The sequence below is a fragment of the Acomys russatus genome, chromosome 22, assembly GCF_903995435.1.
Source record: "Acomys russatus chromosome 22, mAcoRus1.1, whole genome shotgun sequence".
NCBI lineage: Eukaryota > Metazoa > Chordata > Mammalia > Rodentia > Muridae > Acomys > Acomys russatus.
In genome coordinates this window covers 26282610-26310106 of record NC_067158.1, presented here as the reverse complement: position 1 = coordinate 26310106, position 27497 = coordinate 26282610, and the positions used below count along the sequence as shown (strand labels likewise).

Sequence of the window (27497 nt, the reverse complement as noted above, 5' to 3'; positions counted from 1 at the left end):
TGTGGTTATGAACCAAATAAACCCTTTCTCCCTTCAGCTGCTTTTATCAAGGTGCTTTATCACAGCAACAGTAAACAAAGTAAGACAAGGAATACGGATCAACAATTTACCATCATTACTTGATTTTATCCCTCCAGCACCTTGTCTCACCTGCATCCTATAGACAACAGGCTGAGGCTTAAGAGAGGCAAGACATGGGATGCTGAGATTGGGCCAACTGCGAAGCTAGCCTACTTAAAAAAGCTGTCCTCTGCTCAGTCTCTACTTTCTTCCCCAGTGCCTCTAGCCTAACAAAAATTTTATCTGTGAAATCCTTCATTCTAGCTGGGCGTGGTAGTGCACACCTTTAATCCCAGCACTCAGGAGGCAGAGGCAGGGGGATCACTGTGAGTTCGAGGCCAGCCTGGTCTACAGAGTGAGTCCAGGACAGCCAAGGCTATACAGAGAAACCCTGTCTTGAAAACTAAAAAAAAAAGAAACTCTTCATTCCTTTCTTTGAATTTATAGTACCCAAATTCTGGCTGTTAGTCATTCTTATGGATGTAGGCCTAAGATTAAACTGTGAGCTCTCTGGGGGTCAGGTTTCATCTCTGATTTCACAGTACATCTCTGTCAGTGAGCCATGTACAGCAAGTACTCAGTCAATATTTGCAAAGCCAAATGCAAAAGTAGCTTGATCAAAACACTGAAATGTTGTCAGCTGCAAGCAAGGCTAGCTGGGAGAAAAGCTTAGAAGGATCCCATGGCCCAGTAACAAACTTTTCGCACCCATCACTTTATATTAGGAAACAAAACAAAATAGAGCCCCAAATAATTATTCCCTAGACATTGTCAACTCACATAAGGTACCAGTATACTTCAGTAATAAGCACAATGTTTGGCCTTTCTCATACCCACATAGGCACACCCTTCTGTTTCCTACACTGCCAGGCCACTTTCTCCCTGGGTCACAAGCTAGGTTCCTCAGCACCAAAATGGCCTCATCAACTCCCTTACACTTTTTTGTCTATGTATCCCCCCAACTGCTCTGTTCTAACCCTGATCTGGAGAAGCCTCGGTTCCAACAACTCACAGCTCACACTTGGCTATAATCACCTACTCTCTTTTCCTGTGTCACTTTTGTTTATCAACTTAAGACTGCATGGTCCAGCACTCAAGTCCTCTTTGCAGGCACCTCGCTTCCCTGCTTGCCTCCCACTTGCTTCGTCATACTTGCCTGGTCTAACTGCAGAGCTGGGCAAAGACAGATCTCTGCTGTCTCTGGGCCCATGACCCTGCACAGAGCAGGGCAGGAACAGAAGCCCAGTGGGCTACGGCCAGCATCTCCCTATGCATACACGTAGTGCCTATAAGGAACCCTCTTGTGCTCCCCAGCTCTTCAGGTTCAGCTTCTCTAAATGGTGCTTTATACCTTATCTGCCCCCATACCTCCAATATTTCCCTCCCTGCCCTTGCACCCATGATGTGGAGGGCATGAGAAGACAGGAGTCCACGGCAAATCTGCCACCTGCACTGCCTATAATCTTTGAGAGGGAACTACTCACACCTTCCCGTGTACACTTGTGCCTCTCTTCTCCCTACCCAAGGCTTTTGATCCAGCAAGTCCACTGCTCCATACAAGTGCTCATGTTCCCTCCTATTCAGTGTTGCTGTTCAGACTGTAAGTTGGGAGTCAGCCTTGAACCCTTTCTCCACATAAGCAAATCCTATAAGGTCCAACCAGAATCTGAAAACTTCTCACACCTGCTCTTCTACCAGTGCTATCCCTGCCACACACATTCAGATTTCTTCCAGATCTTTGTCCCCTAAATCCTACCAACTATGGTATCTTATCAGCCCTCATGCTTCTGGCTCTTCTAGAACATGCACTGTCCTCCAGCAGCCAGGCACATTTGTCAACTTTGTTCTGTATACTATCAGTGCCTACCCAGCCTGCAACAGGATGAGAACACTGGAAGAGCCAGCACTTCCTTTTACTCACTGCTGTATTCCCAATGCTTAGGACAGTGCCTGGAACATAGAAGATGCTCAGTGAATCCTGGATGAAATTAAAAGTTTAAAGATGCCTCAAAGGATAGTCATTAAAAGAGAAATAAAAGCCTATAGGTACTGTTTAAGGTAAGCAAGTGGGCCAGGCAGTGATGGCGCACACCTTTAATCCCAGCACTTGGGGGGGGGGGCAGAGGCAGGTGGGTCTCTGTAGGAGCCCATGCCAAATTCTGCAATGTCAAAAATCCTGTGCTTAGGCTGTATGCTGCGACCTTCTAGTTGCTGACCTTTACCCCATCACAAGGTCTCCTGCTCTAGGCTATCCTTGGACTATTTACCTTTGAAAGAAGTAGAGAAGTCTCAACTTGGAACCATCCAGAGGATCTAGGAAGTTCTTACAGGGAACTACTCAGAGAACTAGAAAGTTCTACAGGGAGTGATTTAGGCTATTGTATTCTTGCCCAGGGGCTCGGGTGAATGGGATTAGAATAGACCCTACTGACCTTGCCCTATATATGATCCTGCTAGTCGGCAATAAAGTGAATCTTGATCAGAAATTTCCTGACTTGATTCGTTATTTCTCACATCTCTGTATCCTACTTTCAATCCCCACTCCCTCTTTCAGGTGAACCCTGATTCGATTTTTCCAGCGGGCCGGGACTCGACAGGTCTCCATGAGTTTGAGGCCAGCCTGGTCTACAAAGAGAGTTCCAGGACAGCCAAGGTTACACAGAGAAACCCCGTCTCAAAAAAACAAAACAACAACAACAAAAGTAAGCAAGTGACAATTTTTAGTGTGTAGGTAGCTAGCAGTTGGTGGAAAAAATGCCAGCCCCGAGGGAAGTTGGCACCCAGATGCCACTGGCTTGTTCTGTGATTCTGGGTTAGGACTTGCTCTCTGACATCATTGTGTCACATGGATGGTGAAGACCCTAATACAATAATCAAATCTGTAAGCTACACGTCAGCCTGGCCCATGCAGGCCTTCAATCTAGAGTGCCTGTCATGACCTTAAAAAAAGAGAGAGAAAGAAAGAAGGGTTGGAGCGCCGGGCGTGGTGGCGCACGCCTTTAATCCCAGCACTCGGGAGGCAGAGGCAGGCGGATCGCTGTGAGTTCGAGGCCAGCCTGGTCTACAAAGTGAGTCCAGGATGGCCAAGGCTACACAGAGAAACCCTGTCTCGAAAAAACCAAAAAAAAAAAAAAAAAAAAAAAAAAAAAGAAGGGTTGGAGCAATGGCTCAGAGGTTAAGAGCACTGGCTGTTCTTCCAGAGGTTCTGAGTTTAATTCCCAGCAACCACATGGTGGCTCATAAAACCTATAATGAGATTTGGTGTCCTATTCTGGCCTGTAGGCATACATGCAGGCAGAATACTGTATAAATATTAAATAAATAAATCTTTTAAGAGAGAAAGAAAAGAAATTGGCAGACATAATTCTCCCATTTCAAAATATATTAGAAATTATTTTTATTTTGAATTTCACATAAAATGAGTCAATGAACAAGACTCAGAAGCTGTTTTCTGAAAATAGTAATTTGGCACCATTCTTTTTTTTTCAATACCATCATTACAGAAGGGGAGTCATGAATTTTTCTCTGCTTTGCTTTAGTTGACCAGTCATTTCCCAAGTCTGGGCTGGGAACTTTAATTGGCTCTCATCGTCTGCCTAAAATGAAATTCCAGGCAAGAGCACCAGGAAGGAGGTAGGTTACCGAGAGGCCGGGGTGAGCTCACCCATCCTGAGTCCGGCTGTTAGCAGGAAAGTAGGTGGTTGACCTGCTTCTGAAGGCTGCCTACCTACTTGACTACAGTCCTCTAAACCATCAAAAGAGCTACAAGGAGTGAGTTAGTCATTTCCCTGCCTCTGTAGAACCTGACCCACCATGCTGCAGATGGACTTGGCATCCTTTGAAAATATCTCAGAGTACTTCTCAGTCTCATTCTTCACTCTTCTTTCCAGTTCGTCCCGGGTGACTTTCTCTTTATATTTTTTGAATGGAGAATGTCCCGCAATCATTTCATAAAGCAGACACCCAAGTCCCCACCAATCAGGACTAAATGCATATTTTTCGTTATTGATAATTTCTGGAGCTACATAACAAACACAGGAAATTTTAAATTAAATTTTGGTTTTTAAATTATATAATTAATTCCAACATTAATTTAATGTTTGTTACAACATGATCTAAGAACCTTAAAAACAGGCTAAATTAAAAAAAGAAATCACAGTGCTCACTTCAGCAGCACATATACTAAAACTGGAATGATACAGAGAAGATTAGCATGGCCCCTGCACAAGGATGACACGCAAATCTGTGAAGCATTCCATATTTGAGAAAGAAAAAAAGAAAGAAAGAAAGAAAGAAAGAAAGAAAGAAAGAAAAGAAACCAGTTGGGCAGTGGTGGCACATGCCTCTAACCCCAGCAGAGGCAGGCAGACCTCTGTGAGTTCGAAGTTAGATTGGTCTGCAGAACTAGTTCCAGGACATCTGAGGGTACACAAAGAAACCTGTCGTGAAACTGGCCACCTCCCCGTGAAAAAACCACAAAGAGTCAAAGGTCATATGATTATATTTATATGAAATATTCAGAATATATGAATTCAAATTCATGGTAGAAAAACCTAGTTGCAGAAGGCAATGAATATGGAGTAGTTGCTAACAGGTCATTAAATCCAAAGTGGAAACTGTTCTGACATTAGAGTGATGGTGATGAGTAATGATGGACACACAGCCTTGTAAGTGGACTAATAGCCACTGAATTATATACTTCACACAGTTGGATTCTTTGGTGTGTAAAGGATAACTGAAGCTATGTCTATTTATACTGGATAAATTTGCTTGCTGCAGGGTGGGTAATATGGTAAAATGGTACTGGAGAGAAAGCTTGCCTCCTGGGGTACTCCCTCCACTCGAATGTTCCCATGGGTGTCTCAAGCGTCAGCTGTTTCCAAGTCAGAAGAAACCCCAGAAACCTACAAGGGGAGGAATGTCAGGATCTGAGAGACCCATCATGCCTTTCATTTTTGCAATAATCTGAACATGATTAATTTCCCAGGGATCAGGTGGGTTAGGCTGGTGTGTCCACATGCATGGGAAGCTAGCTGCATGAGGAGACTTGTGGCCTTGCTTGACTCTGCCCTCACACAGCACATAAACTCAGAACTCTCAATGGGCACACCTCCTGATTTTAGAAAGAGAGCTGTAGAAGCTTGGCGGTGGTGGCGCATGCCTTCGGTCCCAGTATTAAGGGAGGCAGAGGTAGGCAGATCTCTGAGTTTGAGGCCAGCCTGGTCAACATAGTGAGTTCCAGGATAGCCAAGGCTAGGCAGAGAAACCCTGTCTCAAAAAACGAGACAAGAAGGAAGAAAGGAAAGAAGGAAAGAAGGAAGGAAGGAAGGAAGGAAGGAAGGAAGGAAGGAAGGAAGGGGGCTACAGACTAGGAGACTGTGCAGACCTTCTAGATTAATGGTTCTCAACCTATGGGTCGCGACCCCTTAGCAAAGCTAAACTACTTTTTTACAAGGGTCACTTAAGGCCATCAGAAGAGACAGATATTTACACTGTGATTCATAACAGTAGCAAAATTACAGTTATGAAGTAGCAACAAAAATAATTTATAGTTGTGGGGGTCACAAAGCATAAAGAACTGTATTAAAGGGTCATAGCATTAGGATAGTTGAGAACCACTGCTTTAGATTCTTAACAACGTTTACTAAGAGACTGGGTTAAATTTTAACATTTGGATAACATTTTAAAGTAGCGGTGTTTATGTAAGGAAGCAGCTATTCTTTAGGGAAGGAAGCCTCTTCAGTTGTCATTATAACTCATGGGCCGAGCACTAATGGGCGCAAATGCTGCTGCACAACAACTCAGGTGTGGCATATTTTTCTAGCCTCTGTTTTCCGAATTATTTTGTAAATTAGAGTTTCTTATTTTTTTATAACTGAAAAACTACACATTTGTTATAGTTCCAACTATAGTTCTTACTTATGGTTCAAATGTCTTTGTTAAACTGTAGCTATATTATCAGCTGCTTTAAAAAGATGTTTCTTGGGGGCTGGAGAGATGGCTCAGAGGTTAAGAACACTGCCTGCTCTTCCAAAGGTCCTGAGTTCAATTCCCAGCAACCACATAGCGGCTCATAACCATCTATAATAAAACCTGGTGCTCTCTTCTGGCTTGCAGGTGTACATTCAGGCAAAACATTGTATACATAATAAATAAATAAATTTTTAAAAAAGATGTTTCTTAACTCTCTGTTCTCCCAGCCTTATGCCCAGCTTTGCAGTTGTCCCTCCATGCCGCCCCACCCCAGTTCCCATCTCCTGTGGATGGGAGAGGAGGCAGGGAGGAACTAGAAGGAACAGAGAGAGAGGAAACTGTATTCAGAGTATATTACATGAGAAAAGAATTTTAATAAAAGAGGGGAAAGAAGCTGGAGGTGGTAGCATAAGCCTTTAATCCAGTGTGTCACAGACAGAGGCAGGTGGATTTCTGAGCTCAAGGCCAGCCTGGTCTATTGGGGGTAGGGGAGCGATGTCTATTAAAGGGAGAGTGCAGGCCCCTGAGCAAGACCATGCGATTCAATGTGCTCAAGGCCACCATGGCTGCTGGCACCAAGAAGCCGTTTCAGAAGTTCTGAGGGGGCTCTGGCCTGCTCCTTGGAACAAACAGTTATTTATAACTTTTTTTTAAAGTGCTACTTCAGGGGCTGGAAGATGGCTCAATGGGTGAAAATGCCTTAAAGTCTGACTGTTTGAGTTTGTGAAAGAAGAGAACAGAGTCACTCGAGCTGTCCTCTGACCTCCACATAAACTCCCTGGCACGCTCATATGCACATATGCATATACACAATGATAAATAAATGTAATACAAATATTTTAAATGTATTTTAATGTGCATTATTGTTAATTGTTAAAAAACATTCATACTATTAGAGTAAATTTAAAGCTAATTTTCTCCCTAGGGGAAGGATAAGGTCCACCAAAGTCATCTTTCACTTACCCATGTAGCCAACAGTACCAACTCTTCCTCGAACCATCTCCCCTTCTGGGACTTCCAGAGCTAGACCAAGATCTGAAATTCGGATGTGTCCTGTGCATGTTCACACACAATGTACAGATCATGAAGAGAAGTAACATTTTAGTAACAATTATAATCTAAAAAGCACTGGTTGCCGGGCGGTGGTGGCCCACACCTTTAATCCCAGCACTTGGAAGGCAGAGAAAGGCGAATGCTGTGAGTTCAAGGCCAGCCTGGTCTACAAAGTGAGTCCAGGACAGCCAGAGCTACAGAGAAACCCTGTCTTGAAAAAACCAAAAAAAAAAAAAAAAAAAAAAAAAAAAAGCAGCACTGATGAGGGCTGGGGCTGTAACTCAGTAATAGAACACTTGCCTAGGATAGATAAGGCTCTAGATTCTATCTCCAGTGCTACAAAACACAAAAGTGTATTAAAAATAGCAATATTGAAAACTTATATTTAATCTTTACATATGTAGTAAATTTTCATATAGCACACTGAGTTTCACTAACAGCAAGAAATTATATTTACAGCCAGGCATGGTGGCACACGACTTTAATCCCAGCACTCGGGAGGCAGAGGCAGGCAGATCGCTGTGAGTTCGAGGCCAGCCTGGTCTACAAAGTAAGTCTAGGATGGTCAAGGCTACACAGAGAAACCCTGTCTCGAAATACCAAAAAAAAAAAAATTATATTTACACTTGAAGAAGCCCTTTAACAGTAGATAACCCCCAGACTAAAAGCAGAGGTACTATACTTATTTTATTTCCTTATAACTACAAGTAGAAGTAATGAAATTAAGATAATTTACTTAGAGAACTCTACTATATAAATGTTTTGTGTATAGGAGGGCACAAATGTTTGCTAAATTCCTATGAAAGTAACAAATTATAAAAAATGTTTCTTTTTTCCAGAAAATGTTCTTTTAAGGATACCTGTCATAGGATTTAAACTCACCTTAATAATACACCTAGTAAACTACTCAATGTCCTACAATATAATGTGTCTTCTCCCCTTCTCCCTCTTTTAAAGAAACTTCAATGCCACTGGGCAAGGTGGCACATGTCTGTAATGCCAGCATTCAGGAGCCAGAGGCAGGCTGATCTCTATGAGTTCGAGGCCAGCCTGGTCTACAAAGTGAGTCTAGGACAGCCAAAGCTACACAGAGAAACTCTGTCTTGAAGAAAGAAAGAAAGGAAGGAAGAAAGAAAGAAAGAAAGTAAGAAAGTAAGTCCAATGCCAACTCTAAGTAGTACTGCAGCACATCCCAGCACAAATCACAAGCTTACAGTCAGATGCTGCAGATACAACCAAGTCAAGTAGTTACTTCTTAAGTATTCCATAAAATGAAATTTCAGCACCTTTTCTCTTCATGGGGTCAGTACATAAGTCAGGTAACAAGCAGAAAACAGTGGCAGAAGTAGAGATAAAAGCTATATGCTGATAATGTCCCACATTTGCCTTCAGTACTCAGCCACTCGGGCGTATTCTTTGTACCATTAACTCTGGCTTTGTCTCCTGTTCTCTACTATTCAGGAAGATCCTTTCAGCCATTAAAAATCACTAGACAGAAGCTCTCTCTCAGTATTGCTAACCTAGTTAGTGTAAACACAGGCAGAATCCTAGCAATAGGACTTGTTCTCAGGTCCAGAGACACCAAGGTTAGAGGCATCCATGATGCTGATAAGGAGAGGACTGGGGGGCCAGTCCCCATCTACCACCACAGGGTCCCCATGACAGCATTCTACACCCCCACTCTGCGACAAGTGATATATGATAAGGGGATAGCACAGAGGGCAGTATGCCAAGGTTAGAGGGTTGAGGAATAAAGAAAAGTAAATATGACCCAATAGCAAAGAACAGGAGGGCAAATAATCACTTTGGGTTTATTTTCACCTATTTCACAGCATCCATGATTAACATCTGGCATTTCTGCCTTTATGTAAATACAGGTAATGGCAATATCATCTGTTTTGTTTTGTTTTAAAGAACACATCCCAAAGAGTTCCTTTCAGTTATTGTTTCCAGTCTGCATTATTAACTAGTTATGTCCACTAATTTTCAGGTAAATGTGCCCCTCTAAAAAGTCTATGCCTAAGCGTGAAAGGCTCTGCTCACTTACCATGATCGTCAAGGAGGATATTCTCAGGCTTTAGGTCTCTACAAGGAAAGAAATAACAGGATGCTGTTATTCAGAAGTCAGTCCTATAGTTCCTGAGCACTGAGAAGAAAACAGCCACAGATAACTTGATGGCAAAAAGCAGTAGCTAGAAGGGCAAAAAGTAAAACCACCCTCTGTGAGCAATCCAAGCTCTTACAGGCTTCAAACACAACTACAGGCAGCTCAAGAATTCTACAAAAACTCTACATTGCTAGGCATGGTGATGTATGCCTATAAAAAACAAAAGGAATTATCTTAGCAAGCACCATACATATGTTAATGTAAAATGGACTGATTTGCATAGACCTGCCAAGCTAAAGATATTTCAGTGATTCTGCATACAGACCCAAAGTAAGGGAAAGCAATTAGTCTTAAATGAACTTCACTCATTCTGTCTTATAGTTAGGGTATTTTAAAATGCATTACAATTCATTTAAAAATACTTTCAAAGGACTTATATTTAATCACGACTTCACATTTGAGGGCAATCCAGCTTCCCTAAGTACCTCTGTCAATCTGTGGACACATCACTAGAACACACAAAAAAGACAGTATGAACCTAGGAGTGCAGGACAATACCCTAGAAATAATGCCACAGCAGGAAGATGAGACAGTGGACCAACACAGGAAAACCCCAGAGGTGCAAAGTGGGCACCTGCCAGCAGCAGGCAGCTGGTCACTGTCAAGGTGCCATCTGCTCAGGAGGCTCAAAGTGACTGTCACTGCTGTCAGGGCAGAAGGGGCAGGGTAGAGAGTGGGTAGGGAGACCATGTGGTCTGGCAGGAGCTCCTGGCAGGGGCTGTTTCCCAGTGGGCACATATGCATTCATTCTCTAGGTACAAGAATAGTGAGCATTTTCCCTCTATGCATTTGGTAATTAAAAACCCCACTAAACATTACTAAAAACTATTTTTGGTGTGGAACTTTCACAATTTCATGGATTTTCTAACCTTTCTAGTCCAGCTCCCATCTCAGAGGACTACATTCAAACCTCTCTGCTCAAATGTGGCCTGCCATCACTATGGCTCTAGATATGATGAAAATCCTGAGCCTACCCTGAGCCCTACTGACTCAGGTACATTTCTGCCTGGTCCTTGGTGATCTACAGGTTCATTAAAACGTAAGAAGCTAGCCTTATGCCTGGTACTTTATATAATCAGCTATACAATAAACCAAAAATATTGCTCTGACAGGAGAACACTGTAGGCATTTCATAAAATAACTATGCTGGTTAGTTTTTGCCAACCAGTCACAGACCAGTCATCTGGAGAGAGGGAGCCTCAGTTGAGGAATTGCTTCATCAGTTTAGCCTGTGCCATGTCTGTAAGTTGTCTTCTTTTTAATTAATTTTGGTGTTTTGAGACAGGGTTTCTCTACATACTCCTGGCTGTCCTAGAATTCACTCTGTAGACCACGCTGGCCTCAAACTCGCAGTGATGTGCCTGTCTCTGCCTCCCAAATTCTATGATAAAAGACATGCACCACCACTGCCCTGATATAAGGTATCTTCTTAATTAATAACTGCTGTAGGAGGGCCCACCCAACATGGGTGGTGCCATCCCTGAAAGGTGGGCTTGGGTTGTATAAGGTGTTAGCTGAGCAAGCAAGGAAAAGTGAGCCAATAAACACTTCACTATAGTCTCTGCTTCAGCTCCTGCCTCCAAACCCCTGCTTCAGTTCCCGGCCTGACTTCTGTCAGGGATGAGCTGTGACATGGGAGTGTAAGCCAAATCCTTTCCTTCCCCGGAGTATTGGTCAGAGGAATTTTATCACAGTGACAAAAACTAAACCAGAACAAACAATAACTGTTGCAACAATACATGCTGAACACTAATCATAAATTGAAATCTTAAGTGCTTGGAAGGCTGTCCATACTCTAAATAAGGAATGCCACACAAAGTAGTAATATTAGCCATCTGACACTGAATACCCACTGTATGTCATGGCTGTGAACTGTATATGCTCTGTCTCTAGCCATTTAGATTCTCCAGAGTAAGTACAGATAAGGCAATACACTTGAGGTATTAGAAAATTAAGCAGAGACACACTAGGGACATATAGGAGAGGAGCTATGATATTGGATGTGTATTACGTAAGCACCAAGGCATTAGACCACTGTTTCTCAAACCTTCCCTTATAAACTTTATTTTTCTAGGTTTTTGATGAAAATAAATAGCTTTTCAAACCACCTGTGAGATTGTGCACAATGTATTGTAGCAAAGAGGACACTGGAAACAACATGAAGAGATATGCTATGCCCTTGTTGGTAGTTAGGCTATTCCAGCCCCTCAAGTGTAAGGGGCTTACTGGATGCATTCTCTTGTCTCATCTTGGGTTGAATAATGATGACCTAATCAGAATCCTAAGACAGGAAGATAGACTGTATGACATATCTATGAATTAAAAATAACACTATATTATTTTTTATAGCTGAAACTGCAGCCTGTGTACAACATATATGTAATTTTGTGGAGAAGAAAAGTATATGTAAATGTTCTGGAAATTGTAACAAATCCTATGGACTGTAGAGAACCACTGCAAGATATGAGGCATATGAACCACATAATCAACCTGTGTAGAAGCCTCACGGCAGCAAACCTCAAGATTAGGGAACAACTTTGGCACCAACTATTCAGTTTCTTCATCTGAGAAATGGAGATGATATCAAGAAAAAATAAGACAGGAAAGGGCTTAATAAATGCCAGAGATAAATATTTAGTGAGATTTAAGAGGGCATGATCAGCCTGGAATAGCTGGGAGGTCTTCACACCAGCTTACTTTTATGGTTTCTCCTCTTCCTGTTAAGGATGATAGTACTTTTCCATCTGAATCTCATTTCCAACATGTTACTAAGTCTTGACTGATCATGAGGTAGCAGAACTGAAGATACTTTTCAGAGAGAATGCTTTGAACTAGCATGGATTACCTGTTACACCTCATGTAAAACCTACCTGCCATCTCAGGGTGGCTTTATGCTTGGTTTTCTGTTTGTCGTGGGTGCCCCAGGAGAATAAGCCATCAGCCTTTCCTGGGGACTAAGACTAAGCATGGGCCAGGCACAGTGGCACATGCCTGTAGTACCAGCATTGAGGAGTCAGAGGCAGGCAGATCTCTGTGAGTTCAAGGCCAGCCTAGTCTACAAGTGAGTCCAGGGCAGCCAAGGCTACACAGAGAAACCCTGTCTTGAAAAACAAAACAAAGACTAAGCATGGGTAGACACGAGCCACACTAAAGAGGAATGCTGACCTGCTGTGCTCACAGTGGGAACAATGCTGGACATACCTGAGGATGACACTAAGAGAAGAGTATGAGGCAGGCACAAGCATGCTGGTGTAACTTGAACTTTGGTGTAGCCTCAATGAAATTTACACCAGGATCTTAAAAAGCAGCTGTACTCAAATCTCAAGACATCAAGGCAGTGGATGCTGTTCTAGGATAGATGCAGTTGAGCATAGGGCAAAGCTGCAGTTACCTTCAAGCAAGATCCAAACAAGTTAGCCTTAACAAGCCCTAGCTGCAATCTGTCTTAGGGAGTGGAGACACTACTGTAGCGAACTCTGCATCTCAATGAGCAGGCTCAGATCACTGGGCGTTTGCCCCTAGTTGCCCAAGCAGAACTGCATAGGTAGTACCATGCAAAGAAAAAACAACTCACATATACTATGACACTTATTTTTCAGCAAAATAACAAGATATCTGCCCAACTATGCAAATATGAGCCCCACACAGGTGTCTTACCAAGTGAGTTCTAACAACCTCCCTTTCAAATACTACATGATCCTCTTTTCAGGAGTTCGTCTGCTCCCACTTCTGTAGATGACAATACATCTTTACTATGCTTATGCTCATCACCAGAAAATTATTTTACTGCCCATATAACCAGCCTTCTAGACACCAACATGCACAAGGAAGAGCTGTGCTCCTGGTTGGGGCAAGAGAGGAAAGGAAAGACAAAGGCAATACTGGCTAATTGCTTTGAAGAATTCTTTAAGGTATATTTTTTATTTCTATTTGTGATTTATGTATATACATCTATGTCTATGTGCTGAAGCCATGGTCATATGTGAACTGTATGATGTGGGTGCTGGAAGCTGAAATTTGGTCTTATGTAAGAGCAGCAAGCACCCATAACTGCTGAGCCATTTCTGCAGGCCCCACTGCCATGAGTGTTAAATGATCTTGATTAAGAAACTTGGGCCCAGTAAACTTTAAGCAAGTTGGTGTTAGTAAGAGTCCATTTCCCAAAATGCTGAATTGCCTCTGAAAGCAAGTAAGAAATGGGTTTACTTCTAGTACAGGTTAATTATCCCTTATTTGATATAATTGTAACTGAAAGTGCTCTTGGATTTCAGATTTTGAAATACTCTACATACATAATGAGATACTCTGTGAACAGATTAAGATATAAACAAAGTCTCTTATGTTTCTTACAGATATTATTCACAGACCTGAAGGCAATTTCACACTACTCTTAGTGGACATGCACTTGATTGTGTTACTGCAGACTGAACCTAGGGCCTCATACATGCTAAACAAGCATTCTGCCAGTGACTCATCACATGAGGTCCAGTGTGGAATTTTCCACTTAAGATATCAGTGCTCAAAAAATTTTGAGGGCAGAAAGATGGCTCAGTGAATAAAGTACTTGCCACATAAGCCTGAAGACTAGAGTTAAGACATACAGAACCAATATCAAAGGAACACAGAAATGATAGCAGCCTGTACTCCCAGAGCTCAAGGGGCAGAGACAGGATGTCTGTCCCTAGGGCAAAATGGTTAGCTAGACCAGCTGAAACTGTTGAGTTCTGAATTCACCTAGACTCTGCTACAATAAATAAGGTTGAGACTGATCAAGAAAGAAAACCAATGTCAATTTTTGGCCCCCACATGTATGTGTACACAGATGAACCCACACAAGCATATATTCATACACAACTGAAAGAGTGTGTGTGTGTGTGTACTTCTCTCTCTGTCTCTCTCTGTGTGTGTGGACCGCACGTTGTACTTCTGCCTCAGCTCCTTGGAAAGGGGGGAAGACATGATCTTCCTCCGAATGTGAGAGGGGGCATTGAAATGGCGTTTGCAGTCCTTATATTGACAGGAAGACTCGTGGTTGCAGTGAAGAAGGCATCCTCAGAGGAACACAATGGCAAGATTGGAGTTAATAAAGACTCCTATGTTCTGGAAACCACAAATACATGCGTATAACAAGGGCTGAGGGGATCAATGTGGGTCATCGGGAAACAAAGCTGGAGAAGTTAGTAAGAAGCTGTATCATAAGGGGTCTGAACACCTGGTGAACAAGAGTCCTACACCAGAGGAAGATGCAATGGGGTCAGATCTGCGTTCAAACATGCCTTGTCAGGACCTTCTGGAAAATGCACTGGGGCAATACAGGCAGTACGGAGATAAAGTCAATAGACTAAGCTGCTCCCCATAGAAAACAGAGACTAAGGGGGGGATGGGCAGGGGGCACACGCCTTAGATGGGAGGTAGGGACAAGAGAATGCCCAGAAGCCCACAGGCCAGCTATCCTGATTTACACGGCCGCAAACAAAAGACTCTATCTCAAACAAGCTCAAAGTTGAAAACTGACACCCAAAGCTGTCTTTGGACCTTCATGCATGTGCTTCTGCAAACATGCACACATGTACAAACACATGTGTGCACACACACATTATTTTTTTTTTTTAAGGAAAGAAATTCTCATTAGGGATTGACTGGCAAGCAAGTGAATCTCTGGAAGAGGAAATAAAAGTCCCCAGGGAGAGCAATCAAAATGAGATTCGCTGTAAAAAAAAAAAAAAAATCCCCAACATCTAAGATTGTTTTCAAATTTTAAATATACTGATTATACTAAGCTAATTCTAACCACAGAGCTTAATTTTATTATTTATTTATTTATTTAGGATTTTTGAGTTTCTCTATGTGACCCTGGCTGTCTTAGAACTTCACTCTGTAAACCAGGCTGACCTAGAACTCAGAGATCTGCCTGCCTCTACCTCCCAAGTGCTGGGATTAAAGGAATGTGTATCACCAGCTTAATTTGATTTTCTTAATGAATTCTAAATTGGTAACATTTTAATACACTTGATCCTGTTATTTTCTTGGAACATTACGACTGTCTTTATCAGAGCTGTCAAATATCTCAGAATTCTGGAAAAAGACTTTCTCATGTTTACACTGTTAGTTGGTCAATGTAAGGGAAAAGTTCTGCTTCAAAAAGACAATTTCTTAGAAGAGTAAAGATAGACTAAGAAGGTAATGAAGGTACACTTCTGACTGGCTGTATCCTACAGTTTAAGGGACAATCCCCCTCTCAGAATGCCTCCCTGTTGTCCATTTCCCGTCCCACGACAGCCAGTACGAGCCAGAGAATACTCCCAGTGGAACCCAGGACTTACGTGAACAGGCTTCAACACTCATAGGCTGTGTCAGGTCGCACAGTTCTTACCTGTATACAATTCTTTCCTTCTGCAAATCTTCCAAGCCACAGCACAGCTCTGCCGCATAGAACACAGCTCTCGGCTCATCAAAGCCAGGATTTCCCATGTTGTAAATGTGGTACTTCAAATCCCCTCCATTCATAAGGGTTAGCACCAAACACAAGGCATTCTTGGTTTCATAAGTGTAGGCTAAACTAACCTAAAGACAACAGCATCATAAAAAGAAAGAAAGAAAGAAATATACAAAAAAAAAAAAAAAAAAGTCTGCTTGTTCACTGCTGGCTTGTTCTATTTACTAACAACAATACAAATTATCTGTTAGGTTGACTATGTACTGCAGAGAAGTACACACCACACACATCATATGGACCTTTACTTAGCAAAGATCTCATACAGCTCTGCATGGAAAGTGAGTAGAGAGGTGGATGCTGATTTCGCCACACTATGGTCTGACTGTGTGACACTGGAGCACCTGCATTCAGTAGTGCTGGCAAGATCTTGCTGCTCCACACTCCTCCAACATTTGGTGGTGTTGATCTTTTGGTATGAGCCATGATGACCAAGGCATAATGGCTTCTGATTGTGGGGTTTTGTTGTTTCTTTTTGTGGTGCTGAACTGTATCCCCAGGTCTTGGTTTTGGAAGACTGGGTCTCACTATGTAGCCTAGGTTGGTTCCCAACTCATCATCTAGCCAAGGCTGGCCTTGAACTGTAATACTGGTTTTAATTTGTAATGAATACTCCTCATACTTTTTCATATTAGTCAGTTGTAACCTTTCTTGTGAATTATCTTTATGCATTTTGTTTTGTTTTGCTTTTGAAGAAATGAGGTTTTCCTGGGCTGGCCCTAAGCTACTGGAATCAAATGACCCTCCTGCCCCAGTTTTCTAAATAGTTGGGATTACAGATGCACCTGGTCAAAAATGATACTCTTCTTCTTTCTCCTATTCCTATTAGTTGGACTTAGTGCCTTATAGCTGTCAGACAAGTACTCTACTACAGAGCTACATTCTCAGACTCTGGTAAGATTTGCTCTATTGTCTTGTTTGACACCTCAAACACAGATGTAAACATGCACACATGAACCCACCTTGCTGGGATTTTGATCATGGTTATACTCATTTAATCTCTAGATCAACTGAGAAGAACCAACATCTTCACAACACTGAATCATCCAGTCTGGGAACATGGTCCTCCTCTGTTTAGGCATTCTTTAATTTCTTATAATAGCATCTTACAGTTCTAAGTGTTGAATTCCTCATATCTTGTAGAACTTTTGCCTAGACTGTGATGGCCCTTGGTGCTATTATAATTGTTATCAATATACTTGTTATTTCCAGCCTAGGGAAGTAGTTCAATGGATAAAGAGTGTTTGCCGTGTTGGCATGAAGATCTCAGTTTTGATCCCAGTTTAAAAAAAAAAAAAAGCTTGGCATGGCCATGAATACCTGTAATCCCACTCCGAAGGTGGAGAGGATAAAAGAGGAGCTTGCTAACCAGCTAGCCTAACTAGAAAAAACAAACAACAAACAAACCAGCAAATTCCAGGTCAGAGACTGTCTCAAGAAAATAAAGTGAAGGGTAATAACATAGGGATACTCAACTTCCTCCTCTGGCCTCTGGAAGCATGTGCATAGGTATGTACTTGGTGTTTTCTCACAAGTACATACATACAGACACACACACACACACACACACACCTCCTAACGGCTTGTGGCTGATTCACTTCCAGTCATTTAGTTAAATCCTAGGTTAGTTATATAGAGTCGAGGATTGTCTCCACATAGAGCTACACTGTTCAAAAATAAAGAGAATCTTAGCCAGGCGTGGTGGCTCATACCTTTAACCCCAGCACTTGGGAGGCAGAGGCAGATGGATCGCTGTGAGTTCAAGCCCAGCCTGCCTTAAAGAAATAAAAAATAAAAAAATAAAAAAATAAAAATAAAGAGAATCTTTTACTTCTTTCTATTTATTTATTTATTTGTTTATTTATTTATTTATTTTTGGTTTTTCGAGACAGGGTTTCCCTGTGTAGCCTTGGCTGTCCTGGACTCACTTTGTAGTCCAAGCTGGCCTCGAACTCACAGTGATCCACCTGTCTCTGCCTCCCGAGTGCTGGGATTAAAGGCGTGCGCCACCATGCCCGGCTCACACCTGACTCTTTACTTCTTTCTTTAGCTCTATCCCTAATCCTGACAACCCTAACTCCTTTCCTTTATTTTGTTGCACTGGTTAGAATTTCCAATATAATGTTAATTAGAGATAGTAAGAGGGAGTGTCCTAGTCATGGGGGAGGGTTCCAATAGCTCTACATGATATTACGTCTGCTACAAAGTAAAGTTCTAACATTGTGGTTGTAAGCTTAGCCTTTAATAGCTGAGCCATCTTTCCAGCCTTGTTTAGAGCTCTTAACCTGAATGGCACCTGGATTTTAATAAAAGTTTTTCTTGCAACTACTGAAGTGACTATATGGTTTTCTCCCTTTATTCTAGTAATGTGATAAACTATATTAATTGATTTTCATTTCAGAAATAAATCTAACTTGGTCAATATTTTTTTTATTAAACCCTAGGAGAGAGTGACGTTGCAGGTAGAGGGGAGAGGGCTGAGAAAGAGGAGGGTGGGATAAAGTCTCCACAGCACCCCTGCTGTCCACTTTTATCATCAACTAACATATGTTGGATTAGAATCAAACTGCCTGGTATGTCTCATTTATGCTTTATGAGATAAAGACCCTTACTCTCTCCCTCCTCTAAATGATTATCCATCTCATATACACTTAATGCATATTAAAATCATCTTGACAACTATTATCATGCCAGCCTTCATCTAGGTACCAGGACCCAGTGGGGAACAAGACACCAAAGGGCTCTGATTTTCTATTCTGTAAGCATCAGACAGTGAGGCACAGATTGACTAATGCAGAAGTAGAAGAGAGGGATATTCAAGGATGAGCAGAAGTGGTGGCCATATTCCAGATAGAGAGTACATCCAGCTTCCAGGCCTGATGAGACATCTTGGGATGTAGGGTGGAAGAGGCTGCAGGAGTCTGGGGGCTCAGCGCCTGAGAGACTGGAACAGAGTTCAATTTTGTTCTCAGTGTGAATATGACCAGAAGACAATTCGAAGAGGAAAGTGTAGCACAGTTTAACTCTCCAAAAGAGTATTGCTTCACGGAGAACAAACTGCAATGGGCAAGTGCAGACAAAGGTGAGAAATCAGGAGACATAGTGCATAGACAAAGTGGCAGTGGGAACCCTTTCCCAGGTAAAGGCACTACTGAGTAGCCTTGCCCAGCACTTAAGGGTAGGTCAGAACTGGCCAATGATAATTTGTAAACAGGAAAAAAAAAAAAAAACCCACAACCCAGAATGACAGATAAAATGAAGTATGTCTAGGGTCTTTGGAAGAAGCCAAAAATATAGAAACAAAATTATGTTGTCTCATAAGCCACAATTACTTATATCCCTCTCATAAAGGTAAATTTGAGGTTTCTATGCTTCAAGGTAGTACCACATGTTTAAGCAGCTCTAAGATGAGTACGTTTTATTAAAGACCATCACTTTACTCTATGTGAAGCTGTCATAGCAAACACATAGACTCATCCTGCTAAACACAGATGGTGGCTATGAAGAAGTGCTAGTTTAGGGCTGGAGAGATGGCTCAGCGGTTAAGAGCACTGACTGCTCTTCCAGAGCTCATGAGTTCAATTCCCAGCAACCACATGGTGGCTCACAACCATCTATAATGTGATCTGATGCCCTTTTCAGCACTGTATGCATAATAATAAATAAATATTAAAAAAAAAAAAAGAAGTGCTGGTTTAGAACATGTCTCTACAAAGCAGCTAACCTTGATACCAAGAAATAAACGACTCCAAGGAAATACATTTTAATACTCAAAATCATTGCATAACCATTGTTCATCCTTTGTCTTTTTTTCTTCAGATTTATTTATTATTTATATAGTATCCTTCCTGCACCCCATAAGAGGGCACTAGATCTCTTTATAGATGGTTGTGAGCCACCATGTGGTTGCTGGGAATTGAACTCAGGACCTTTGGAAGAACAGACAGTACTCCTGACCTCTGAGCCATCTCTCCAGCCCACTGATCCTCTGTCTTAACCAGTCTTCATACTTCAAAAGATGTTCCAAAGCATAAGTAGGGGTGGAAAACTACGCTATATATCACAGCCTCCAACCTGGTATTACTCCTCTGATTCACACCAGTCCACTCCATCTTCAGTTCTCACCTGCAATACTGACAGGTGGAATTTGAAAGATCCTACCATTGGAGTATTGTAGTTGAGGGTCCAACGGCAAACACTTCAGGCACAGAGAAAGAAAGAAAGAAAGAAAAAGAGGAGGGAGGGAGGGAGGAAGAAAAAATGGGAAAGAGACAGAGATCAGAGAGAAGAGAGAGGAGATCCACTTTATGAGGACTAACAAAAGAACCTTTAAGTATATCAAAGCCACCGTGCTGATGGGCCAGAGCTGATCAACGTGAGGGAGCTAAGACATGAGCTTGGCTATCATGGGGAAGAAAAGCATTCATCACAAATCATCAAGGTGTGAAGACTTGACAGCATAAAACTGGAAACAAGTCACAAATCAACAGCAGGATCAGCACTGCCGTATGCCTGCCAAGCCTAAATCAGAGGGACATCATTTTAAAAATGAAGTGATTTCCAACAGAAGACAGCAAACCTCCACAAAAACTCAATGAAGAAAACAGCACCTGAGTCCATAACTGGAATCAGAGTTTACAACAGGACTGATGACCAAGATGCTGTGACTCAAACAATATACAGGGGAAGACTGTGATGGTTAACTCTTGCCACCCTGATGGGATTTAGAATCAGACCTGTGGGTCTTGGGAGGGAAGATCTACCCTGAACATTGGAGGCTCCATCCCATGACCTGGGGGTCCCATCCTGAATAAAGGGAGAAAACAAGCTTACATCAACATTCATACATCTGTTTCCTGACTGCAGGTGCAATGTGGCCTGTCACTGCATACTCTAGAGATCATGTCCTGTGTGATGTAACAGACGGTATCCTTTACAAACTATGAGCCAAAATAAACACTTACTACTTAAGTTGCTTTGGACACACATTTTACCACAGCAACAAGAAAAGTAATTGATACTATGACTAAAATAAGATACTTACTACAAACCTACTGTGCAATTTTTCTAAGATTCGTTTTTCATTCAGAGCCATAGTTTCACCTTTCCTCTTCTTTATTCTTTTTTTTTCTAGTTTTTTGCAGGCATACATTTTTCCTGTAGATCGTACTTGACAGGCACAAACCTAGTTCAAGGGGGAAAAAGGTTTACATATACCTGGCATTTTTAGGGCATATGAAATCAACTGTTTTCTCTATGATAATCTTTCCTGGGAAAGTCTGGACACAGCATGTGATAAGCCAAGGATACTTGTTTTTTTTGTTTTGTTTTGTTTTTTTGTTTTTTGTTGCTTTTTGGGGGAGCCACTTGGTGTTAATAACAAAGTTTTCAGCCGGATCACCCTCTGACTCCCAGTTTCTTGTCAACAGTAGCTGCTGGGGAGTGAAGTGAATGAAACAGTGTGCTTTATCAAGATGCAAATGGAACCTTTTTGTATGTGCTCATGCTGAGTCTACTTAAGTATGTCCTGATAGGTCTTTAGATTCTTATAAAAGCCAAAAAAAAAAAAAAAATCAGAATATAAAATTTGAACAATCCTGAATTTTTTTTTAATTAAAAAGTTCAAGCCTAGGCACAATGGGTCCATGTATTCAGGAAGCTAAAGCAGGGTCCTCTCTCTCCTGCCATAGATGAAGTCAAGATGTCGACCAAGATCACACAACTGAAAATGGCAAGCAAGACTTGATTGGGGCTTACACAGCTCTTCAGTACTGTGCTACCTTTGGAAGCAGTCTTGCATCCAAGTGCTTTCTGCTGCATTTGGCTTAGGAAGCTGGAGACTGACTTTATACACTTAAAGCATAAGCTAGAGAATTCTTGGTGGCAAAATAAGTAAATGCTGCTTGCTCTCTAAGTTCATGGGGATGGCCAGGTGTTAATGCTAGGAACTGGGCTAAAGGGGAACTGCCACTGTCCCGACTGGCTCAGTAAGGAGCCTCTGACAGACACTCAGCGTAGAAGCAGAGTGCACATTGTCCTCTGGGCCTTGACTTAGAGCCTACCATAACCACAAAAAGTTTGCAAAGAGCTATCATAGTTAATTCATACATCTAATCATGTTTGAAAAACCAAGTAAATGTATCCAAATATACTCTATATCAAGTCTTTCACAGTGATTAAAGTACTAATGTGATCCTACTGAACCAACCTTAAATCATAGAATTTAATTTCTTATAAACATGTGACCTAGCTCCCTACAACTTTCCCCCTGTTCTTTGGTAAAATCTAAAGCTTTACACCTGGAGATCAAGAACAACAGCGAGGAGTGATCCCTTAAAGACCAAACCCTAAGTTGCGCACGTCCCCAGCTGTGCCGGGGTACACCTCCATAAGGAAGTGACGGTGGCTCTGGCTCACATTCTTCACCTCAATATGCAAATGGCTGACAGCTCACTTGAGCACAGCAACTCTGAAGTTGGCTTCCTAAATTACTTTTGAGGCAATGCTGGTAGATTCGCTTTTGTTCTAAAGTAGAATTCAAGAGCATGTATGATTTAAATCATACCTGGGAGGTGCAACCTGCTTCTGAGTTTACAAAGTGTGAGTTCCCAATGGCTTGCTTGTCTCAGGCAGACTTGGAAATCATAGGCTAAATGTGATCACTCTAGATAATTAATGGGGCAATTAACATCTCTTTAAATTATCTCAACAGAACTGTATGCTGTTCTCATCTAGCTGCTACAAGTGACCTCGATCCAGGATAGCCATCATATTTAAAACCTCCCCCTCATTAATCTGTGTGAAGTTTCCCTAGGATTTTCTAAATTTATACATTTTTTATTTTGTTTTGTTTTGTTTTCTGGTTTTCTAGACAGGGTTTCTCTGTGTAGTCTTGGCTGTCTTGAACTCACTTTGTAGACCAGGCTAGCCTCAAACTCACAGCAATCCCTCTACCTCTGCCTCCCTGAGTGCTGGGATTACAGGCATGTGCCATCATACCTGGCTAAATTCACACTTTTTAAATACTTTCTTGGGCTGGAGAGATGTTCAGTTCCCAGCAACCACACAGTGGCTCACAACCATCTATAATGAGATCTGGTGCCCTCTTCTGGCCTGAAAGTGTACATGCAGGCAGAGCACTGTCTAAGTAATAAATAAATAAATGTCCCTGCCCCCTGCCCGTCCCCAGACAGGGTCTCTCTATGCAGCCTTGGCTGTCCTGGACTTGCTTTGTAGACCAGGCTAGCTTCGAACACAGCAACCCACCTGCCTCTGCCTCCCAAATGCTAGGATTAAAGGCGTTCGCCACCACGCCCAGCTTAAATAAATCTTAATAAAATACTTTGTTAAAGGTGTTGGAAATCATCCTCAAAGCTTTGCACATGTGAGGCTAGAGCTATCCTGTGTTCTAGATCCCTAGATCTGGACACTTTGTTTTTCTCAGAGTCTCAGTATGCAATCAATCAACCCAGGCTTGTCTAGAACTTGCTATCTTCCTAACTCAGCTTCCCAATTACAGGCATGCACCATCACAAGAGGCCCTGGACACCTTTTAATGTAGATATAAGGTACAACTCTATATATACTGGTTGGTTTTTAGCATCAATTTGACACAACCTAGAGCTTGGAATAGGGAATTTCAATTAAGGAAAAGCCTCCATCAGATTGCCCAGAGGCATGTCTGTGGGTTATCTTCTTTAATTATGGAGGAGGGCCCAATCACTAAAGGCAGTCCTCCCCCTGGGCAGATGGGCCTGGGTTGCATAAGAAAGCTGGCTGAGCATGACCCAGAGCTAGGAAGCCAGTAAGCAGCATTCATCTATGTGTTGCTTTAAATTCTTGCTTGAGTTCATGCTGTGGCCTTCCTTGATGATAGTCTGAAACCTGAAAGTGTAAGATAAACAAACCCTTCCCTCCATAAGGTCCTTTTGGCCAGGGTGTTTTATCACAGCAACAGAAAGCAAACTGAGGCAATGTCCAAACACAGACAAGTTAAAAATGCATATGTGACAATGTCCTCTGGTTAGATACAGTGGCGTGTATTTGTGGTTCCAGCTTGCTGAGGCAATAGGAGTGCTTGAACCCAGAAGTTTAATGCTAATTTGGATAAGCTAGTGAGACTTCATCTCTTTAAAAGTAATTCGTAGTCTATGCAACAAATTTTAGAGCTAGTCCTAAATAAAATTTTCAGAAAAATTTCAGTCTCAACAAACTGCCTAACTTGAACACCAGACATGAAAAAAATAGCTTCTATCAGAATGAAAAGTGGAAAGTGAAGTAAAAAAGATAAGAGATTTATTGTTGTTGGGGTTTTTGTTTTTGTTTTTGTTGTTGTTGTTTTAAAGCTTAAATCACTACCAAGAAGAGACTTGATACCCTATGAGCATATACAGGAGGAGGAGGTCCCCCTCAGTCACAGTCATAGGGAAGGGGAGTAGGGGGAAAGCGGGAGGGAGGAATGGGAGGATACAAGGGATGGGATAACAATTGAGATGTAATATGAATAAATTAATAAAATATATAAAACAAAACAAAAGCTTAAAGCAAAGTACCTTTTGCTCAAAGATCCACCTTCATTTCAAGTTGCCTGAAACTATTCTCAAAATGCACAATAAGGAGTTTCATGTATTGGCAAACTGACACATTACATGATCTCATGTGTGTGTATGACCAGGTAGCTCTCTAACAGAATTACTGCCATAACTGGCACAGGTTACTCACCTCTCCGAATCCGCCTTTTCCTAGAACTCTGTAATGCCTGAATGTGTTCTTTGTTACTGGCCGCCTAAACAATTTAAAAAAAGTTTCAGATCTCACATTGCACTTTTTAAAATTTTTATTTATTTATATTTTTATGTGTATTTGGGTTTTGCCTGCATGTATGTCTGTATGAGCGTGTTGGATCCCCTGTAACAGGAGTTAAAGACAGTCATGAGCAGTTAAGTGGGTGCTGGGAATTGAACTCGGGTCCTCTGGAAGAGCAGTCAGAGCTCTTAACCACGGAGCCATCTCTCCTGGCCTGCATTGTTATTTTAAAATAGAAAAGCCTACCTAGAGCTGGTGTTAGTTCTATCTACTGGCCCATATTGCCTGAAACAGAGTGCCCGAGACAAAGGCATCTATGCTCAGGACTCACAGCTCTCAACTATTTACTCAGAAAAACAAGCACATCTAAAATGTATTAAAGACACTAACACAAGATACAGAACAGCTCAATTTCCTCTCTAAGATAAGTATGCAAGCAGCCCATTCTAGGAAATATGTATATTTACAGCTCATGGAATGATTTTTTTTTTTTTTAAGATTTATTATTTATTGTGTATACAGTGTTGTCTGCTTGTAGGCCAGAAGAGGGCATCAGGTTACATTATAGATGGTTTTGCCCCACCGAGTGGTTGCTGGGAATTGAACTCAGGACCTTTGGAAGAGTAGGTGGTGCTCTTAACCACTGAGCCATCTCTCCAGCCCGGAATGATTTTTTTTCATGGAACAATCCTTGACATAATTTCCAACCTGTCAAAAGGTTGCCGAGGAAAACTACACAAAAATAGCACACTTTCCTTTAAGTAAAGTACTTCAAAATGTAACCTCCCAAGAAAAGAAATGTGTGTGTGTGTGTGTGTGTGTGTGTGTGTGTGTGTGTGTGTGTTAAGCATGGTGGTGCATACCTTTAATCCCAGTACTCAGAGGAGGCAGAACAAACAGATCTCCGTTTAAGGCCAGCCTGGTCTACAGAGCAAGTTCCAGACCAACCAGACTACATAATGAAATCTCATCTCAAAAAAGGGGTGGTGGTAGTGGAGGGGAAAGAAGTACATCAACTATTATTTAAACAATCAATGATCATTTTAGAAATGGCAATAATGATAGTCCTAATAGCAGCTGACGCTTTTGTGGCACTTCTTTTAGAGTCAAGCAACATAGAGTATTGTGATGGTTTGAATGAAAACAGCCCCCATAGGCTCATAGGAAGTGACACTATTGGGAGATATGACCTTGTTGGAGTAGGTGTGGTCTTGTTGGAGAAAGTGTGTCACTGGAGGTGGGCTTTGGGGTTTCAAATGCCCAATCCAGGCCCAGTATCACCCTGTCTTCCTACTGCCTGCCAATCCAGATGCAGGATTCTCAGCTACCCTCCAGCACCATGTCTGCCTGCACACTGCCATCCTTCCTACAAAGATAACGGACTAAACCTCAGAATTTTAAGAAAGCCACAATTAGCCGGGCGTGGTGGCGCACGCCTTTAATGCCAGCACTCGGGAGGCAGAGGCAGGTGGATCTCTGTGAGTTCGAGGCCAGCCTGGTCTACAAGGTGAGTCCAGGATGGCCAAGGCTACACGGAGAAACCCTGTCTCGGAAAAAAAAAAAAAGCCACAATTAAATGGTTTCCTTTATAAAGTTGCTATGGTCGTGGTGTCTCTTCACAGTAATAGAAACCTTAAGAATGGCGTGGAAGTATCTCCGTACAGAAAAAGGATCTATGCTTCACAGTGGTTAAGTCACTTGCCTGATGCCACACAGCTAGCAAGAATTTGAACAGAGTGGGGCTGGAGAGATGGCTCAGCAGGTAGAGCACTGTCTGCTTTTTCAGACTACATGTTGGCTCACAACCATCTATACCCTCTAACTCTCTTCTGGCATGCAGGTGTACATGCAGATAGAGTACGCATATACATAAAATAAATAAAATCCTTAAAAAAAGAATTTGAACAGAGGCTTTTAAAGCCAAAATATGTTTTATTTTCTAACCATGCACCATGAAAGTTAGCTACCATTTTAAAGAGAAAGAACAGGGTCCACTGAAACAGAAGAAATTATATATTCTACCTATTAAAGATTTCTATGTAAAATAATATATACAACTCAAGATTTCCAGTAGTATTATGACAGATAGAAAACATCAAATAAATCCCAGCAGAGGCAGGTGGATAGCTGTGAGTTCAAGGCCAGCCTGGTCTACAAAGCGAGTCCAGGACAGCCAAGGCTACACAGAGAAACCCTGTCTAGAAAAAGAAAAAAAAAACATCAAATAGTATATATTATGAGAAGTTACTAATTTTATTTAGTATTAAATTAAAACCTACCTTTCTAGCCATTTCCATTGTAAAAATCGGCAAAAGAATGGACTGTCTTGGTATTCCTCAAATGGTGTTTCACTCAAATAGTCATAGACAATTCTAGAAAAGATTTTATGCAATTATATAGACATATCATGTAAGAATATGACAGCTGTGTCATAGTTAAGAAGCATTCACTGGGAAAGTTGACCTTCATATACAATTCAGTATACAGAATTTGCCATTATAGAAGTCCATAGATTCTGGTGTTACAGAATGTTAAAGAAATGGAATCCCTTTACTCTCTGAAAGTCAGAAGTTCCTTTCATGTATACAGACATAAGAGAAATAATAACTCAAGAAAGACACATCAGTAATGGGGCTAGGAAAATGGTTCAGTTACTAGAGTGCCTTCTGTATAGACATAAGGACCTAAATTTGGAACCTCAGAACCCACCTAAACAGCTAGGGTTGGTAGTGTATACCTGAAATGCCAGCACTGGGAGGCAGAAGCAAGAGGATCAGGAATATCTTTGACTACATAGATCAAGGTTAACGTAGGCTACCAGAGAACATTTCTCAAAAGCTAGTTGTTGCAGCCTCAGCTCAGGAGTGTGTGTAGGAGAGTGAAGACCAAAAGATACCAAGGGGTTTGCTGACCAGCCAGTCTAGCCAAAACAGCCAGGTTCATAAT

At 41.7% G+C, this 27497-nt stretch overlaps 1 protein-coding gene and 1 non-coding gene across 2 annotated transcripts in view; one reads left to right on the top strand and one right to left on the bottom strand.

Moving 5' to 3' along the window:
• Window positions 1–27497, bottom strand: part of Grk4 (G protein-coupled receptor kinase 4) — a 60212-nt gene that overhangs the window by 7475 nt on the left and 25240 nt on the right. The window contains exons 6-12 of the mRNA XM_051165313.1: window positions 26831–26923; window positions 24468–24531; window positions 20791–20931; window positions 15627–15817; window positions 9134–9171; window positions 6997–7086; window positions 3873–4081 (exon numbers count right to left, since the gene is read on the bottom strand). Of these exons, the coding sequence (XP_051021270.1) occupies window positions 3873–4081; window positions 6997–7086; window positions 9134–9171; window positions 15627–15817; window positions 20791–20931; window positions 24468–24531; window positions 26831–26923 (826 nt within the window). The remainder of the gene's footprint in view (window positions 1–3872; window positions 4082–6996; window positions 7087–9133; window positions 9172–15626; window positions 15818–20790; window positions 20932–24467; window positions 24532–26830; window positions 26924–27497) is intronic.
• LOC127206069 (U6 spliceosomal RNA) lies at window positions 4219–4325 on the top strand. Its single transcript, XR_007832757.1, has one exon. It is a non-coding gene; the product is annotated as a U6 spliceosomal RNA (small nuclear RNA).